This window comes from Microcaecilia unicolor, chromosome 6, assembly GCF_901765095.1.
Source record: "Microcaecilia unicolor chromosome 6, aMicUni1.1, whole genome shotgun sequence".
NCBI lineage: Eukaryota > Metazoa > Chordata > Amphibia > Gymnophiona > Siphonopidae > Microcaecilia > Microcaecilia unicolor.
The window spans coordinates 101,145,570-101,164,930 of NC_044036.1; the positions used below are offsets into that span (position 1 = coordinate 101,145,570).

Genomic DNA, 19,361 nt, shown 5'->3' on the forward strand with positions numbered 1-19,361 from the left:
TGGATGGGACTGGGAGGGGTGGGAAGGAGCAAGAGATGGATGGGACTGGGAGGGGTGGGTGGGGAGCAGAGGGAAGGACCAGGAATTGGATTGGACTGGGAGGGGTGGGGAGCAGCGGGAAGGAGCAAGAGATGGTTGGGACTGGGAGGGGTGGGGAGCAGAGGGAAGGAGCAAGAGATGGATGGGACTGGGAGGGGTGGGGAGCAGAGGGATGGACCAGGAGATGGATGGGATTTGGAGAGGTCAGGCACAGCAGAGGGAAGGAGCAAGAGATGGATGGGACGGAGGGATGGTGAGCAGAGGGAAGGAACAGAAGATGGATGGGACTGGGAGGGGTGGGGAGCAGAGGGAAGGAGCAAGAGATGGATGGGACTGGGAGGGTGGGGAGCAGAGGGAAGCCTACTGGAAAGAAGACACTGCATAAAACAGAAGACACTGGGATCAAAGCGAATAGAAAAACTACATGATCAGACAACAAAGGTAAATAAAAGTTTATTTTATTCATAATTTATTAATTGAAATGTGTCAGCTTTTTGAAATGTGCATCTGTGATATTTTGCCTGTAAATTTCATTTCCTTCCTCCATATTAGCATATTCATTTGCATATGTATATATGCAAATGATATGCTAATATGCTCCGCCCATTTTTTGCCCCCCCAAATGAAACAGTCAAACTACGCCTATGCTCCTACGTCTTCCCATGCCAACAGCTCCTTCTTCAGGTGTTCCCCCATTTTATCAAAATCAGTACATCTGAAATCCAGTACTTTGAGTTTTGTGCATCACACTCCACCTTCGCCCTTATATCCCCAGGTTCAACCTAATTTAAATAAATCTCTTACCATTAATAAGATCCAAGGACACTAATTACTTGTTATTATCTCATGCTTATTGCTGTTTAATTGCTATTTCCTATCTTATTCTCAATTTGTATAATTTGTTCTTCTTGCACTGTAGCCTCACTACAGATTTATGTAAGCCACTTTGAGCCTGCTATCAGTGGGAAAATGTGGGATATAAATGTAATAAATAAATATCAAACCATATGGTGTGATGATCACTATTACATAGGTGGGTACCCACCCAGATATCGGAAACACTACCTCCATTAGTGAGCACTAGATCCAGCATTGACCCTTCCCTCATGGGTTCCATCACCATATGTCTGAGCAAGACGCTTTGACAGGCATCCACAATCTCCCTAAAGCTTAGCTCGAGTTATCTACAGCTGGGCCCATAGAAATAAAATGGGCCCTGCTTCAGATAACTCGAATTAAGCTTTAGTAAAACACCCCCAGAGTGTCTTTAGGAAGGGAAGACCAGGATTTTCCCCACTGAGGTAGGGACCGAGTTATCCTGCCATGCAGACAGAGGGCATGAGAGGGATGAAGTCCAATTCCCTTGGCTAAGAAAGCAGTATGTCATGCCTCCTCCAAATGGAAGCTGGGGGGGAGGGGCTATCCCCAGAGCAGCTAATAGCAGAAGAGACTGAATTGTTGGGAAGGAGGACACAGGAGCAGGGTGAGGAGCTTTTCCACGACACCGAGGCCATGCAGTATTTGGAGGACAGAGTGCCCCACTCTACAAGAGAAATGGAAATGGAATGAGAAGCTTGATAAAAGGCAAAACAAGGTAGTGCAAAAGGGCAGTTATGGGAGGTCACAGTGAAAGTGGATCTGTGAAGTGAGAGGTGCGCTGCCAGCCCCACAAGAGTAAAGGGGCTTACAATTTGCACCCAATTTGTTCAATACCGGGGTTCTCAACCCAGTCCCAGGAATGTAATGAGCCAGTCAGGTTTTCAGGATATCCATAATAAATATACATGAGATAAATTTGCATAAACTGCATCCATTGTATGCAAATTCATTGGGGGTATCCGGAAAACCTGGCTGGGTGTGTCCTGAGTCTGGACTGAGAACCACAGGTCCAATAGGGTTAATTTGCATATTGTGGTTGCTCTGAAAACCAGACCCCTCTGGAGCTGAAAGCCTCTGGTAGATGCTGATATACATAGAAAAGTGCTGTACTCACTTTATCTACACTCTGTGCTATGTCCTAATGAAAGCTACCATCTTCTGCTCTTCGTGTCAGTTCCTTCTGTTTTGCAATGCCCCATTATTTTCAGTGTTATGAATAGTATACAGATGAGAAGAGAATCAATAAATGATAGATACATTTCTTGACAGAACTAACATGTAATGATGAACTTATGTTCTGGTTTCTCTAAGTTGTTGCTTTAAAAAAATGCTTTTTGCATTCTAAAGAAAGAAATGATTTGGTGTGTTCTACTGTCTTAAAGGAAGTCAAGTAAAATAGAGACTTCCTGAAAGCAGAATGATACAACTGAAGGGTTTGAAGTAGGTGAAACTGCATCTGACATATCTTTGCTGGCTGCAGAGCTAGCAAGCGGTTAGTCCTTGGGTAACAGAGGAAGCAGTACCCTGAGTGATAAGCAGGCAATGTACGTCTATGGCTTCCCGCTTTTGATTCAGTTTTTGCTAAAAAAAAACACACTTTTGTTGTAAGATAACATATTTTTCTTTACAGCTGGGCATATGTTCTTTCCTTATCCCTCTGAATGACCATGGATTTCTGGGTTAAATTGCTGATACTTGGTTTCGTTCTTCTGGACCAGGGTGCCTTTGTCAATGGTAAGTGATATCTCATCTTTCATTAAACGTGTTGACAAAGTACCACAGGTCCCGAATCTCATAAACTGCAGTATCTTTAGATTGTGGAAAGCTTTCAAAGTGTAGCCTGCTTTGTCAGATATTCATAAATTTGATAATGTAGGACCAGCTTCAAGAAGCATGGGTGCCTCTCAGGAAGTTTTGTTGTTTTGTCTGTTGTGATGATTTGTACTAAAAATTAGACATCTTTTATGTCCTCTGCACAACTTCATTAAGCAAAATCTTTCTTTGCTAAGCCGGAATTGCTATGATTCTTAATAGTCTTCAACGCATTATTAAAGAACTTGACAAAAGTTCCATATTTTCTTCTGTGTGCGCGCAAAATGATACATTGTTGGCATTTATATTTGGTGCTGAATTAGCACTTTCCTGAAGAAGATATGAATATACACCACTTGCTAATATGTTCTTTCGTTGAATTTTTAAGTTAGTGTTTTATCCAACCACTTCATGATTTTAAGACAAACCCTCACTTCCTCAAATTTTAGAGCTAGCTGTAAAACTACACTGCATACATTTTAATGACCATATGCTAGTGGTAGAGTTTGGTCGTTTTCTTTCTTATTACTATGGTGATATATAAAATAATATTTTCAAAGAAGTTATGATGTTCTGAAAAGTGGATCCAGGGATATTGATTATTAAAAATGTTGAAACTCAAAGATGTGAAAGGCGTATGCTGCTAGGACACAGTTATATGAACTACAACCAGGGCAGTGACTAGACAAAATGGAGCCCAATGTAAAGTTTGCTTTCAGCATTCCCCTTTCTGTTTGTGCTTGAATTCTTGCATATAGATTCAAAAATCTGGCATAGGCCTCTCTCACAGCATGGTGCCTAGGTTAGTTATTCTTCTTGTCCGACTTTTGTGATGGCCCTAGGTATAAATTAAGAGCAAGGTATGATATTTTCTTGTGAAAAGTTTGGCATATGCAGGAAATAATATATCATTCTCAATATCCTCAGTGGGTTCATTAATGCTAGACACTACACCTTGACTTTACTCTGGACTGATAAGGTCTAGCTCCATAAGAATCCCTCAAACGATATTAACATTAAAATTATATATACCTGCTATTTCTACAGCTTGACTTAGCCAGGAGGTAAGAAAGGAGGTGATGTATTTCTGAGGGCGCTGAATTGTACCTCAGCAATGTATCCAATGCCAATCTTTTTACCTGACTATATTTAGCCAGGAGGTGAGAAAGAGATTTAGATCTTGGGTTTTGTCTAGCCATCTTCAAATGTTATCTGGACAAACCCTTTAAATATCAACTCCATCTTAATTTAATTTAATCTTAATCTATTCATGATCATCTGAACTTCAGAAAATCTCTTAAAACCAGCTTATTTGGAAAGGCTTACCCTAATGGACCCGTCTTAAATCCATAATTCCTTGAATACAACTAATTTATGGACCTGATGGACTATTACCCTTCCCCTCATTTCCCTCGTCTTTTGTAATTACTATCCTTCCTATTCACCTTACTATAATTCATTTGTTTGTTTACCGGATTGGCGATTGCCTTTACGGACTGATGTTAGCCACATTGAGCCTGCCAACGGGTGGGAAAATGTGGGGTATAAATGTTATAAATAAATACATAAATTTCAAGAGAAATGTGGGTATTCATTTGGATATCTTGGGAGGAAGCTGGGACTGGGATGAATAAGTCTGTGGCTCAGCACAGGTCAACGAGAAGCACAAAATAAAGCAGGAAAACAAAAAATCTGCCCCTCTTGTCCTCTCATTCCTTTTTCTTCAACTATCTTCTGCTGGCTTATTTATTTATCTACTTAAAACTCAAATACCACCTACAAGCTTCACAGATGCCATCAAAGTGATTTACAACCATTAAAAACACAAAGCAAACTGTTCCCTCATCCTCCCTCAAAAAAGTGAGGCAATGAAAAGCATCATGATAAGACTTGAGAGTCATGACAGTTTACTGAGTTATCTCTTGACTGTAAATCTTGGATTATAGGATACATAACTGTCTTCTGAATCAAGTTAATGCTGCGTCCTCATTTGTTGTTTCATAGTAAATACTTCTAAATTTTAGAAATGATGGCTGCTTCAAAATTAACTGCAATGCTAGTTGGATCTATGCGTTATGGGCTCAATTCTTGGAACTGGAAAGGAGACTGAGGAAGGCTGACAAAAGAAAAATTCTCCCACTATTTGAAACTTAAGTAGTGATTGCACAGTCGACCAAATAACAGTAATTACACAATAATAGTCAAATAATGAGGCATAACCTTTTTTTAAATCCCTTTTCTGATATCCAAAGTCTCTATATTGGAACTGGAAGATGAAAGTTATGATCAAACTAATCAACTCAGGTATCTGATCACAGCCAGCATTCCTAAATCTTAGCTGGAATAAAATACTCTGCGGTAGAAGACATGGTGTTTCCTGTGATATGCACAAAAGAATTAGATTCATTCTTAGAGCCACTGAGGTGTATCAACAGTCTGTATTTTCCTTAGGAAGACTACTACTACTACTTATCATTTCTATAGCGCTACCGGACGTACGTAGTGCTTCACACTTGAACATGGAGAGACAGTCCCTGCTCAATAGAGCTTACAATCTAATTATGACAGACTGACAGGACAAGTAAGGGATAAGGGTTAGGACAGACAGGACATATCAGGGATAGGGGACAGTTGAAGGGTTAGGTGTTAAAAGCAGCGTCGAAGAGGTGGGTTTTTAGCCTAGATTTGAAGATGGCCTAGTGGAAATAGAAATTTCTCTCTCTTGTAGCCATTTTATACAGATTGCTGTTACTTCTGCCAAATAAATACAAAATGCATCTCATCTGTGTCAAATGGCTGCTCTCTTTATCTATGCATTATCCTCTGTGAACAATGCATACCTGCTGTGGTAATTCCAGTACATCTCTTTAAAACTGTTTCAAAACTGATCCAAAGTAGGCCTTTCTCCTGACATTATTTTTGTGATTTATGGATTGGTTCTCATGATTTTTCATAGGAGAAAAACAAATATTTTTCCTCCCATGGGAAATAGTGGTTTCTACACAGACAAAATGGAGGCCACCTGGACCGACCTTAAACTGGAGTAAATATATTTAGGGGTAGGACTGGAGGCAGAGTAAAGTCTAATCATGGAGAGGATAGTCATGTTTCATTTCCTGCACACCCTGAATATCCTTTTTTTAGAATCTTCTCAATAATTTTTGAAGTATTTGCGAACAATATAAACCAAACAATTAGCTTATGGAATCTACTGTATTATTTTTGAGATTCGATGTACTGAGTCTTTGATTCAGTTTTGGAAACAGCTCAAGACATTTATTTGTACAAGCTTTTCTTTAGTACAGGTGTGTAGGCACTGAAAATGTGACTCAGATTTGAATTGAAAATTAAATGGAGATCCCAATGGTTTGATTTTTGATTGTTTTACTTAGTTTGTTTTTTATATTTCATTATGTTTGATTTTATTATGTACAGTGGTGGAAATAAGTATTTGATCCCTTGCTGATTTTGTAAGTTTGCCCACTGACAAAGACATGAGCAGCCCATAATTGAAGGGTAGGTTATTGGTAACAGTGAGAGATAGCACATCACAAATTAAATCCGGAAAATCACATTGTGGAAAGTATATGAATTTATTTGCATTCTGCAGAGGGAAATAAGTATTTGATCCCCCACCAACCAGTAAGAGATCTGGCCCCTACAGACCAGGTAGATGCTCCAAATCAACTCGTTACCTGCATGACAGACAGCTGTCGGCAATGGTCACCTGTATGAAAGACACCTGTCCACAGACTCAGTGAATCAGTCAGACTCTAACCTCTACAAAATGGCCAAGAGCAAGGAGCTGTCTAAGGATGTCAGGGACAAGATCATACACCTGCACAAGGCTGGAATGGGCTACAAAACCATCAGTAAGATGCTGGGCGAGAAGGAGACAACTGTTGGTGCCATAGTAAGAAAATGGAAGAAGTACAAAATGACTGTCAATCGACAAAGATCTGGGGCTCCACGCAAAATCTCACCTCGTGGGGTATCCTTGATCATGAGGAAGGTTAGAAATCAGCCTACAACTACAAGGGGGGAACTTGTCAATGATCTCAAGGCAGCTGGGACCACTGTCACCACGAAAACCATTGGTAACACATTACGACATAACGGATTGCAATCCTGCAGTGCCCGCAAGGTCCCCCTGCTCCGGAAGGCACATGTGACGGCCCGTCTGAAGTTTGCCAGTGAACACCTGGATGATGCCGAGAGTGATTGGGAGAAGGTGCTGTGGTCAGATGAGACAAAAATTGAGCTCTTTGGCATGAACTCAACTCGCCGTGTTTGGAGGAAGAGAAATGCTGCCTATGACCCAAAGAACACCGTCCCCACTGTCAAGCATGGAGGTGGAAATGTTATGTTTTGGGGGTGTTTCTCTGCTAAGGGCACAGGACTACTTCACCGCATCAATGGGAGAATGGATGGGGCCATGTACCGTACAATTCTGAGTGACAACCTCCTTCCCTCCGCCAGGGCCTTAAAAATGGGTCGTGGCTGGGTCTTCCAGCACGACAATGACCCAAAACATACAGCCAAGGCAACAAAGGAGTGGCTCAGGAAGAAGCACATTAGGGTCATGGAGTGGCCTAGCCAGTCACCAGACCTTAATCCCATTGAAAACTTATGGAGGGAGCTGAAGCTGCGAGTTGCCAAGCGACAGCCCAGAACTCTTAATGATTTAGAGATGATCTGCAAAGAGGAGTGGACCAAAATTCCTCCTGACATGTGTGCAAACCTCATCATCAACTACAGAAGACGTCTGACCGCTGTGCTTGCCAACAAGGGTTTTGCCACCAAGTATTAGGTCTTGTTTGCCAGAGGGATTAAATACTTATTTCCCTCTGCAGAATGCAAATAAATTCATATACTTTCCACAATGTGATTTTCCGGATTTAATTTGTGATGTGCTATCTCTCACTGTTACCAATAACCTACCCTTCAATTATGGGCTGCTCATGTCTTTGTCAGTGGGCAAACTTACAAAATCAGCAAGGGATCAAATACTTATTTCCACCACTGTATGTTGGTGCCATAACCCACCTAGATTGATCATTTATGACAGCAGATATTCACAAAATACTGATATGCTACTTCATCAAGTGGAAGCAAAGATCTCAGGTGGTGACTTGACCTCCAAGAGAAGGTTCTGTCATTAGAAGAAACTTTTTTCTCCAAAATCCAGTTTTAGAAATCTGGATGTACATATTGTTCTGCTGCAGTTCGTAGGAGTGAGGGCTAAAACTGGAATGAGGCCTTGCAAACAGTGACCATATGCATTTCACAGGGCTTTGCTCTGAGTAGAGATACAACCTTTGAAATTACACTTTTGCTTAATCAGTGGGCCATTTAGCTTTAGAGAGTTCCTAAGGGCTGTATGTTATTCAGGAAATGAGCCAGGGAGGGTGATCTTGCATTTGTTGTCTATGATTTGCTGATGTCAATTGTTATGATCTTTGTCTATAGGCTGCTGTCTCCAAAATAGCTGCAGTTTCTTTTTGTATAGTGCTCTCTGTTCTGACTCCCCTATCCTTGTTGACAGTAAATCTCCTCGCAATGTGTCATTATGCCAGGCCTTGAAACTTTTCTCTGAATCTAGGATCCAGTCCCAAAACTTGGATGCCTGTGGCTGACTCCATTTTCACCATCCCCAACCAAAGGTGAAGAGTAGCGGGAAAAAGAGGAGGAGCAGGGCCAGTATAAGGATATTAGATTCTCTAGGCAAACTTTAAACCTTGCACCCCCTCCACCATTAACTTTCAGGTCCCTTGGAGGGGCATAATTGAACACGGCGCCCAAGTTTTCCTGGGGCCGTCCTCGCAGGGCGTCTCTGTGAAGGGGCGGGTATTATCGAAACAAGATGGGCATCCATCTTTCGTTTCGATAATACGATTGGGGACACCCAAATCTCAACATTTAGGTCGACCTTAGAGATGGACGTCCTTAGATCGCCCTTAGAGATGGTCGTCCCCGGTTTTCAGTGATAATGGAAACCGAGGACGCCTGTCTCAGAAACGACCAAATCCAAGACATTTGGTTGTGGGAGGAGCCAGCATTCGTAGTGCACTGGACTCCTGACATGCCAGGACACCAGCCTGGCACCCTAGGGGGCACTGCAGTGGACTTCACAAATTGCTCCCAGGTGCATAGCTTCCTTACCTTGTGTGCTGAACCCCCCAAACCCACTCCCCACAACTGTACACCACTACCATAGCCCTAAGGGGTGAAGGTAGGCACCTACATGTGAGTACAGTGGGTTTTTGGTGGGTTTTGAAGGGCTCACATTTATCACCACAAGTGTAACAGGTAGGAGGGAGATGGGCCTGGGTCCGCTTGCCTGAAGTGCACTGCACCCACTAAAACTGCTCCAGGGACCTACATACTGCTGTCATGGAGCTGGGTATGACATTTGAGGCTGGCAAAAAAAATTTTTTAAAGTTTTTTTTTTAAGGTGGGAGGGGGTTGGTGACCTCTGGGGTAGTAAGGGGAGGTTATCCCCGATTCCCTCCGGTGGTCATCTGGTCAGTTCGGGCACCTTTTTGAGGCTTGGTCGCAAGAAAAAGTGGACCAAGTAAAGTCGGCCAAGTGCTTGTCAGGGACGCCTTTCTTTTTTCCATTATCGGCTGAGGATGCCCATCTCTTAATCACACCCCAGTTCCACCTTTGCTACGCTGCCGACTCACCCCTGTGAACTTTGGTCATCCCCGCAACGGAAAGCAGTTGAGGACGCCCAAAATTGGCTTACGATTATGCCGATTTGGGCGACCCTGAGAGAAGGACGCCCATCTCCTGATTTGTGTTGGAAGATGGGCGCCCTTTTCTTTCAAAATAAGCCTGTTGGTATCCCCCCAAATCATGATCACTCTAACACCACCCTCTCCCAGAATAATCTGGATGGATAAATGGACAGTTTGAAAATGTGCACTCTGTTACTTCTTTGACTTTGTGTAGTTGTCAGGACTTATTGCTTTACTGTGATTGCAGTTGTTCTTTGCACCTCTCCTCAGCAGCTGCTGCCCTAGGTCTCAGTCTAGTCCTGCCTAATGGTTGGGCTAGCCCTAGGGAGGAGACCCTCTTTGAGTTTTGCCACAACTCCTTTAAGATCTGACATTCTAAGGTCACTTTCTATGGGATAAAATGTGTACTAAGTCAGGACCTCAACGTACACTGCATGGAGCTGGAAAAAAACACACAGCCCGCAGCCCCATCCCCACAATCTCAAGATACTATCGTCTCCTCTCCCAGTCTCTCTCTCATTCACCCAGCCTGTCTTCAAGCTTGTCTTTCATTCCTCTCCTCCCCTTATACTCACCGAATGGGTCTCTTATCCACCCATTCTGTCTTATTTTGAAGATTTGTCTTGCCTTGATTGGCAACCAGTGTAACATTACAAGTATTGAGGGTTGCTTTCTTGTATTTTGATTTTTTTAAATATCAGCTTTACTGCTGTATTTTGGACAGTTTGCAATGATTTTATTGTGTTTTCTTTGCACCCTGCATATGCTGCGTTGCAGTAATCTAGTTTTGACAATATCATTGATTGTACTATTAGCTAGAATGATTATCTAGGGAAGTAGTCTCTGCTCTTTCTCAGTTTCCACAGTGTTTTGAAGCATTGTGATATAACTGCTGATACTTGATTTATCAAGAATGATACCCAGTATTTTTAGTTGTGTTAACTTAGTAGGTTTGGTGATTCATTGTAAAGTTTTGGTGAGATGTGGGGTTGTGCAGGCTGGATAAGATCAAGAATTTAGTTTTCTCTCTGTTTAGTTTGAGTTTGAAGGTTTGTGGTCCAGTTCCCAATTTTGAAAACTTTACTCTGATGTGGAGAGTGTTGTGGAAGGGGATTGGTTATAATTTGATGAGGTCGAGGGGAGATTTCAATAGCTACTGTTTATTTTAAAAGTTTTTGTTTATATTATTGGATTTCTTTGGGATCTTTTCTTCTGATGATACTGATTATGGTTCCTATGTAATCTTTATGAGCTGTTTTGATTTTTGTTAGAAAGGCAGTATATAAAAGCATTTAAAATAAAATAAATGTAAGGCAGGATATTCAAAGGGACTTAAGAGTTGAGTGGCAGCTATGTGGAAGGCACTTCCATAAAGGGGAACCTATTTTTTGCACTGGGAAGGTGACTGTCTGGAGCCTATTCTATAAAGTGGAGTAGGTGCCTACTTTCCTTTATATAATCTAGCATAGTAGTGAAAATAAATGCGTATAATTGTTATGTTCCTCACCTGATTTCAGGCCTGCGTGTCTGATTCGCTGGCAAGGTGCGGTCCGGTAGAGCTAGCCGGCTTTTTGATGTTTCTCCAGGATGGGTCGGTTTTAGTTTCCCAAGTCTGGCAGCCGTCATCCGGCTTAGAGCACGGACAGCGGCCATCTTGGCTAGCTCAGGAGGGGGCGGCCATCTTGTATAACGAGATCAGGAAGGAACTCCATATTTGGTCTTGGGAGGATCGCCTATGGGGGCAGCCATGTTGGCTTCACCTGAGTTTGGTTTACTCAGATTACTTCACTATTTAAAGCACTGCCTCCAGGCCTTCATTACTTTGGCCTCATTTGTTCTGAGGAGTTGCCTTCGGAGTGCTGTTCACCGACTTCCTTCTGTTCCTGTTTTTCCTGTGTACCAGACCTTGGCTAGTTATCTCGGATTTCGCTTGTTTGCTGCCTGCCTTGACTCTGGACTGATTTGACTATTTCTTTGCCTGTTGGAGTACTGGTTTTGGACTGTGTCTGTTTCCTGCTATCCTGGTCAGCGGCTGTGCAACCCCGCTGGTTCTTGAAGTCCTGGTGGCCGCCTGCAGCTGGGGGCTCAACTCCCGGTGAACAGTGGTCGCTTCCCAGGTGAAGCTAGGGGTTGTCTGGCTGCCTGACCGAGTGCGGTGTCACACCATCTCTGCCGTGCTCAGTCGGGGCACAGGGGCTCACCACTACCAGGTCATAACAGTAGGCCGAAGCCATGAACTCGCCAGACGGTTCTGAGCTTCCTAAGCTGGCTCAGGCGGTACAGGAGCAGCAGGCGCAAATAGCCCAATTGTCCAGTATACTGAAGAACGTCTGCAATCAACTTCTACGGGCCCAGCAGCAGGCCGCTGCGGGTCCTCTAGGATCTAGAGCAGAGGCTTCCACCGCACGTCTGCGTCTCCCGGAGCCACCGCGCTTTGATGGAACACCAGCAGCCTGCAGAGGGTTCCTTAACCAATGTCAGATCTTGTTTGAGTTACAGCCGGATGCTTTTTCTTCCGACCGAATTAAAGTGACTTTCATTATTTCTCTGTTGTCTGGTGCCGCACTGGCTTGGGCATCTCCGCTGTGGGAACAGCGGAGCCCGATACTGACCAACCTGGAGGAGTTCTTGCGGCATTTCAGGATGGTGTTCGACGTACCTGGCCGACCATCTTCTGCCTCGGGAGCACTGCTGCGGATTCAGCAGGGCTCCGGGTCGGTTGGGGCGTATGCCATCCGGTTCCGCACGCTGGCCGCGGAGCTCCGGTGGAACCAGGAGGCATTAACGGCCATTTTCTGGCAAGGACTGGACAGGCGAATCAAGGATGAGTTGGCCGGCCGAGAGATTCCGGCCACTTTGGATGGCCTTATTGCTCTCTGCACAAGGATTGACATCCGGTACCAGGAGCGAGCCCAGGAGAGAGGCATGTCGCGGCCGCGGCAGAGATCCGGAGGTCCGCCTCCTCATCTAGAGGCACGTGGTTTCCACGAGGAAGGTTCGGAAGGAACCCAGGATGAACCCATGGTAACGGGCCGACATCGCCTGTCCAAGGAAGAAAGAAATCATCGACTCCGAAACCGTCTGTGCTTGTATTGTGGGGAAGCCGGCCATTTCTCAGGCAGTTGCCCAAACAAGCCTAAGGGGTCGGGAAACGCTCCGGCCCGAGCCCCATGAAGGGAGTGGCTCTGGGCCGGTTGGCCTCCCTTCCGAACAATTTGCTCTCAGTTCCTGTTCTGCTCCCAGATGGGGAACGTCGGGCTCAGACTAGAACCTTGTTGGACTCCGGGGCCGGAGGGAACTTCATTGACGCAGAGTTCCTGTCCCAGCTGGGAAGTCCCACGCTACCCTGTCAGCCGGTGCTCCGGGTCACCTCCATCCAGGGGGACAGCCTTCCCCGGACTATTTCTCAGGTTACCACAGCCATCCATCTTCAGGTGGGGGCACTGCATCAGAAGAAGATCCAGTTTCTTGTTCTCGCCCGAGCCATCCATCCAGTGATTCTGGGACTCTCCTGGCTCCGGCTGCACGCTCCTGTAATCGACTGGACTACCAGTGAGATTGGGCAGTGGGGTTCTTGATGTTTTGAGCACTGCCTCCTGCGAGTCAAGACCCCTATGCCACTCTGCTCTGTGTCACTGCAAACCCCGCAGAAGGGGTTATCTGGGTATACCCCATGACTATCAGGACTTCCAGGATGTGTTCAGCGCCCGGGCAGCGGATACTTTACCCCTACACCAGTCGTTTGACTGTGCTATAGATCTTCTGCCAGGTGCAGAGCCACCTCGGGGGCATCTTTATACATTATCTCGGGAGGAGTCCTGTGTTATGAGAGAATACATTCTGGAGAATCTCAAGGGGTTTATCTGGCCCTCCACTTCTCCTGCAGGGGCCGGGTTCTTCTTTGTGTCCAAGAAGGACGGTTCCCTTCGCCCCTGCATAGATTATCGGGGCCTGAACAAGATCACCATTAAGAACCGGTATCCGCTTCCACTCATTCCGGAGTTGTTTGACCGCCTTCAAGGAGCCCGGATTTTCACCAAACTGGATTTGCGCGGGGCTTACAATCTGGTGCGGATCCATGAAGGGGATGAGTGGAAGACGGCTTTTAACACTCACGAGGGGCACTTTGAATACCGGGTTATGCCATTTGGACTCTGCAATGCCCCTGCGGTGTTCCAGAACTTCGTGAATTACATTTTTCAAGATCTACTGTACACTTCTGTCATAGTGTATCTGGATGACATCCTGATTTTCTCTGCCTCACTGCACCAGCATGTGTCCGATGTCCGCATTGTGCTCCAGCGGCTCCGGGAGCACCGCTTATATGCCAAATTGGAGAAATGCTCGTTTCACCAGCAGAGTCTTCTGTTCCTGGGGTATATTGTGTCCTCCACTGGATTGCAAATGGATCCTGGGAAATTGACTGCAATCCGCGACTGGCCGGCTCCCCAGGGCCTGCGGGCCTTGCAGAGGTTCCTGGGGTTCGCCAACTACTACCGACAGTTCATCAAGGACTACTCCCTCATCACGGCTCCCTTAATGGCCCTCATTAGGAAGGGCGCCGATGTCAAGAACTGGACGCCAGAGGCGGTTGCTGCATTTACCACCTTGAAGAAAGCGTTTCTTTCTGCATCAGTCCTCCGCAGTCCGGATCCTACCCAGCCTTTCCTGGTGGAAGTAGACGCCTTAGCCTTGGGAGTAGGGGCCGTGCTCTCCAAGACATCTGCTGCCGGGAAGAAGCATCCCTGCTTCTTCTTCTCCCGTAAGTTCACCCCCGCGGAACAAAACTATACAGTGGGAGACCGGGAGCTTCTGGTGCTCAAGTTGGCTTTCGAGGAATGGCGGTACCTGCTGGAGGGAGCAGCACATCTGGTGACGGTGATCACCGACCACAAGAACCTCTTATACCTCCGAAATGCTACCAGACTGAATCCTCGTCAGGCCCGGTGGTCTCTGTTTTTTGCACGCTTCGACTTCCGCCTGATTTTCAGACCAGGGGAGAAGAACGTCCAGGCGGATGCCTTGTCCCATAGTTTCGAGGCTCCCGGGGACCAGGAAGAGCCATATCCCATGTTGAACCCGGCCTGCATTCCTTCCATATCCGGGGCGAGTGCCGCGTGCCAGAAGGCAGTACCAGTGGGTCTCCGGAGGAAGGTGCTGCGCTGGGGGCGCGCTTCTGAATTCGCCGGACACTTCGGGTTCCACAAGATCCTCCATCTGATCTCCCGGTCGTACTGGTGGCCGCGGATGGCGCCGGATGTGCGGCAGTATGTGACCACCTGTCCGGTATGCGCCCGAACTAAGAGTTCCCATCAGAGGCGGTGGGGCTTGATGCAGCCCATGCCGGTACCACAGCAGCCCTGGGAGGACCTGTCCATAGACTTTATCACTGATCTGCCGGCCTCCCAGGGCAACACCGTCATCTGGGTGGTGATAGACCGGTTTTCCAAGATGGCTCACTTTGTTCCAATGAAGACCTTGCCCACTGCAGCCAGCCTTGCCACCAGCTTCATCACCCACATCTTCAGGCTCCATATTACCCCAAAGGATCATCAGTGACTGGGGCTCTCAGTTCACCTCCAGCTTTTGGAGAGCGCTTTGTTCAGCTTTTGGGGTAACCACTCTCTTTTCCTCAGCGTACCATCCGCAGACTAACGGGATGGTGGAACGGGTCAACCAAACCATGAAGGCGTTCCTCTGAGCCTACTCGAATCAGCGCCAAGATGACTGGTCCACCCTGCTACCCTGGGCGGAGTTCGCTTACAACAACAGTCTGCATTCAGCCTCCCGGACTACACCCTTCAGCACCATCTATGGGCATCATCCTCGTCTACCTCCACCAATTTTCCCCGCTGAGGTTCCACCTCAAGTTCAGTCCACGGTCCGAACCCTTCAGGAAGCATGGAAGAAGGTTCAGGAGCAGCTGCGCCGGGCAGCGGTCAAGGCCAAGGAGATGTACGACCGCAAGAGGCAAGCGGCTCCCACGTTCCAGCCAGGAGAGAAGGTTTGGCTAAGCACCCAGTACCTAAAGCTGCGGCTCCCATCACTCAAGTTTGCCCCTCGCTTCATCGGGCCGTTTGCGATGCGCTCCAGGATAGGCGCAGTGACTTATCGGCTGCACCTGCCAGGTCAACTCAGAGTACACAATGCCTTCCACGTGTCTCTCTTGAAACCTTTCCGCAGGACCAAGTGGCATCCGGAACCCAAGAGGGTGGTCGTGCCAGAGAGTGATCCAGACCCCGAGTACGAGGTGGACCGGATTCTGGACTCGAAGCTACGTGGAGGGAGGTTGTTCTACCTGTTGTCCTGGAAACACTTCGGACCCGAAGACAACTCCTGGGAGCCAGCAACCAACGTCCATGCTCCAGACCTGGTCCGTGAGTACCATTCCCTCCATCCTAATCGACCCGGACCAGGAAGATGGGGGAGGAGTCAGGGGAGGATACTGTTACGTTCCTCACCTGATTCCAGGCCTGCGCATCTGATTCGCCGGCGAGGTGCGGTCCAGTAGAGCTAGCCGGCTTTTTGATGTTTCTCCAGGATGGGTCGGTTTCAGTTTCCCAAGTCTGGCAGCCATCATCCGGCTTAGAGCACGGGCAGTGGCCATCTTGGCTAGCTCAGGAGGGGGCGGCCATCTTGTATAATGAGATCAGGAAGGAACTCCATATTTGGTCTTGGGAGGATCTCCTATGGGGGCAGCCATGTTGGCTTCACCTGAGTTTGGTTTGCTCAGATTACTTCACTATTTAAAGCACTGCCTCCAGGCCTTCATTGCTTCGGCCTCATTTGTTCTGAGGAGTTGCTGTAGGAGTGCTGTTCACCGACTTCCTTCTGTTCCTGTTTTTCCTGTGTACCAGACCTTGACTAGTTATCTCGGATTTCGTTTGTTTGCTGCCTGCCTTGACTCTGGACTGATTTGACTATTTCTTTGCCTGTTGGAGTACTGGTTCTGGACTGTGTCTGTTTCCTGCTATCCTGGTAAGCGGCTGTGCAACCCCGCCGGTTCCTGAAGTCCTGGTGGCCGCCTGCAGCTGGGGGCTCAACTCCCAGTGAACGGTGGTCGCTTCCCAGGTGAAGCTAGGGGTTGTCTGGCTGCCTGACCGAGTGCGGTGTCACTCCATCTCTGCCGTGCTCAGTCAGGGCACAGGGGCTCACCACTAACGGGTCATAACAATAATATAGGCGCAACCATTTACAACGGACTCAGAGGGGGGTGCAAATGCTTGCACTGGCGGGTTTGTTGGATTTGCCAGATGGTCAGATTAGCGAAGGTCAGATAAATGGGACTGTACTGTATTACAGCTCTGCGCTATTCTATACTTTAAAAAACATGTGTAAATCAGCGGCGTAGCTAGGTGGGGTCACGGGGGCATGGGCCCCCACAGATTTAGTCCTGGCCCTCTCTACTTTCTACCCCACCGACCCTCCCCCGCCACTTTTGACCCGCAGCAAGGTACCTATGGAATGTGTAGGACGTGCAGGATGTCAGGACTCGCAGCACGGATCAGCGAACGTGCCGGAGACCGGCGCTGAAGAAGACTAAGGCTGACGGGGGTTGAGGACCCCACCAGCAAAGGTCCCTTGCTGTGGTGGTGGGTTAAAAGTGGCGGTGGAAGGTCAGCGGCTGGGGGGGTCAGCTAAAATGTGCCCCCCACCTTGTGTTCTGGACCCCCCTCCCGCTGAGGTCTGGCTATGCCCCTGGTGTAAATGATAGTATTCTATCACTTACATGTGCAACTGTACACCCTGCTCACACTCTGCTCAAACTCCACTAGGGTGCAACCTACTTTCAACTTATGCGACATCTCATTTAGGCGCCATTTTATAGAACAGCGAAGAGCAGTACAGTCCTGTTTATCTGACCTTTGCTAATCCGACCATCCGGCAAATCCAACAGAACCCCCACCCCCGGTGATGTAATCACATTTATTTCTATGAAAAATCTTTGTTTTAGAACAATTTTTGAAAATTGGGAACTCTATGCCTTTGTTTATGTGCTGTTTGAGGGGTTGGTCCCGTTTAGGTTGGATAATCAAGACTGTACTGTATTGGCATTCTTTGCATCTAAATGTAGGCATCCTCTTTATAGAATTACCCCCTAACCGCCTCATTCTATAACTTTAGTGCCTAAATGTAAGCACTAAATAGCATTTATGTGCATGATTATTACAGTTATGCAGTAAGTACTAGCCATGCATTCAGCGGTATTCTATAACATAGGTGTGCAGTATACACGAATGCAAGAGGCCCCCTTCCCGTGGCCCTCCTGCTATTCTCTTCTGGCCTTCCCTCCCTGCAGCCACCACTTCTGCCCCTCCCTCGCTGCGGGACCTTCCTCCCACTCCCTGCAGCCTGCTTAATCCATGGTGGTCCAGTGGGGGTTAGCTGGGGCAGAAGTAAAATCCATTCGTTCTTGCCTATGGCCATGGTTCCATCTAATATGGCGGCTGCTAACTTTTACACTAGTCTCGGGCTCAGGTGTCCGAATGGAGAGGCAGAAGTGGTGACCATGGGGAGGTGAGGCCAGAAGGGGGGCCTTGGATAATGGGAGGGAAGGGCAGGGGAGAACACGGGCCAGAACATTTTTGTTTTGTGTCATCCGTGATGACACAAGAGAGGGAGAGAACCTCCCCCCCTCCAAACAAAAACTCAACCTCCAAACAAAACTGAAGTTCCCCCAAATGACATGGGAAACAACTTGAAATGAGACTTTTCTGACCACCCATCTCTACTGGACAGAAATAAGTCCTGACATGCAATGCAGGGCCATGTCCGGCTACCAGCATTAAATATCCAGGTATGTGCAGATGGCTGGCACTTACCTGGTTAAACTGGACAAAAGATAAGGCTGCTATTTATGCGGTCCTATTTGTGCAGTTAACTTGTCTGGTTAAGGGTTGAATATCAGTGCTTAACTGGATAAGTGCTCACTCTGCCCCTGGATGCCCACAAGATAGCCGGTTTCTGTTTGAAAGGTTAGAGGGAGACGGGAAAGGTTTTTTGGAGACGGGAAGGCGGTAGAACTAGAGGACGTGAATTGAGGTTGAAGGCAGGCAGACTCAGGACTAATGTCAGGTAGTATTTTTTCACGGAGAGGGAGGTGGTGGAGATGAAAACGGTAATGGAATTCAAACATGCATGGGATAAACACAAAGGAATCCTGTTTAGAAGGAATGGTTCCGTGGAATCTTAGTGGAGATTGGGTGACGGCACCGGTAATTGGGAAACAAAACGAGAGCTGGGCAGACTTCTACGGTCTATGCCTTGATCATGACTGAATAGATAGGGATGGGCTGGAATGTAAATTTTAAGGTGCTTCGACATTAGCTTCAGAACTTAGTACAAGAACAGTGCTGGACAGACTTCTACGGTCTGTGCCCTGAGAAAGGCAAGGACAAATCAAACTCGGGTATACATATAAAGTATCACGTACCATGTAAATGAGTTTATCTTGTTGAGCAGACTGGATGGACTGTATAGGTCTTTATCTGTCATCATTTACTATGTTACTATGTTAGGGGATATTCAGCTCATTAGCCAATTAAGTTGCATATGCATTTCAGCAGTGTGTCCAAATTTGGATGCCGCATATAGAATCCGAGGGCAACTGCATATGTAATTCATTAGAGTAATACACAAAGAGGCTCAAAAAGTATCAAGTAATAGAAGTAGAGCATATAATCATCCAATAGACAAAACTCTACTGTAATATTAAGAAACACCTTAGAAACCAATTTCAAGAACCTCAGTAGTACCACTCAGGTGGCTCATAAAATCATTGCTACCTAAGCTTTATGTAGCAAATCATCATTGGTTCTAAATTTTGAAAGAATTTTTTAAACATTGTCTTTCTTAATTTATATTCTAACTCATTAACTAAACACATAAATG

The 19,361-nt window shown here is 46.6% G+C and overlaps 1 protein-coding gene across 2 annotated transcripts in view; it reads left to right on the forward strand.

Annotated features, from left to right (window-relative positions):
- The first annotated feature begins 2,393 nt into the window (after positions 1-2,393).
- PTPRC (protein tyrosine phosphatase receptor type C) overlaps positions 2,394-19,361 on the forward strand; it is a 291,837-nt gene continuing 274,869 nt past the window's right edge. For both annotated transcript variants that reach the window (XM_030205809.1, XM_030205811.1), the window contains exons 1-2: positions 2,394-2,462; positions 2,549-2,652. In XM_030205809.1, coding sequence (XP_030061669.1) covers positions 2,580-2,652 — 73 coding nt within the window. In that variant the 5' untranslated portion in view covers positions 2,394-2,462; positions 2,549-2,579. The remainder of the gene's footprint in view (positions 2,463-2,548; positions 2,653-19,361) is intronic.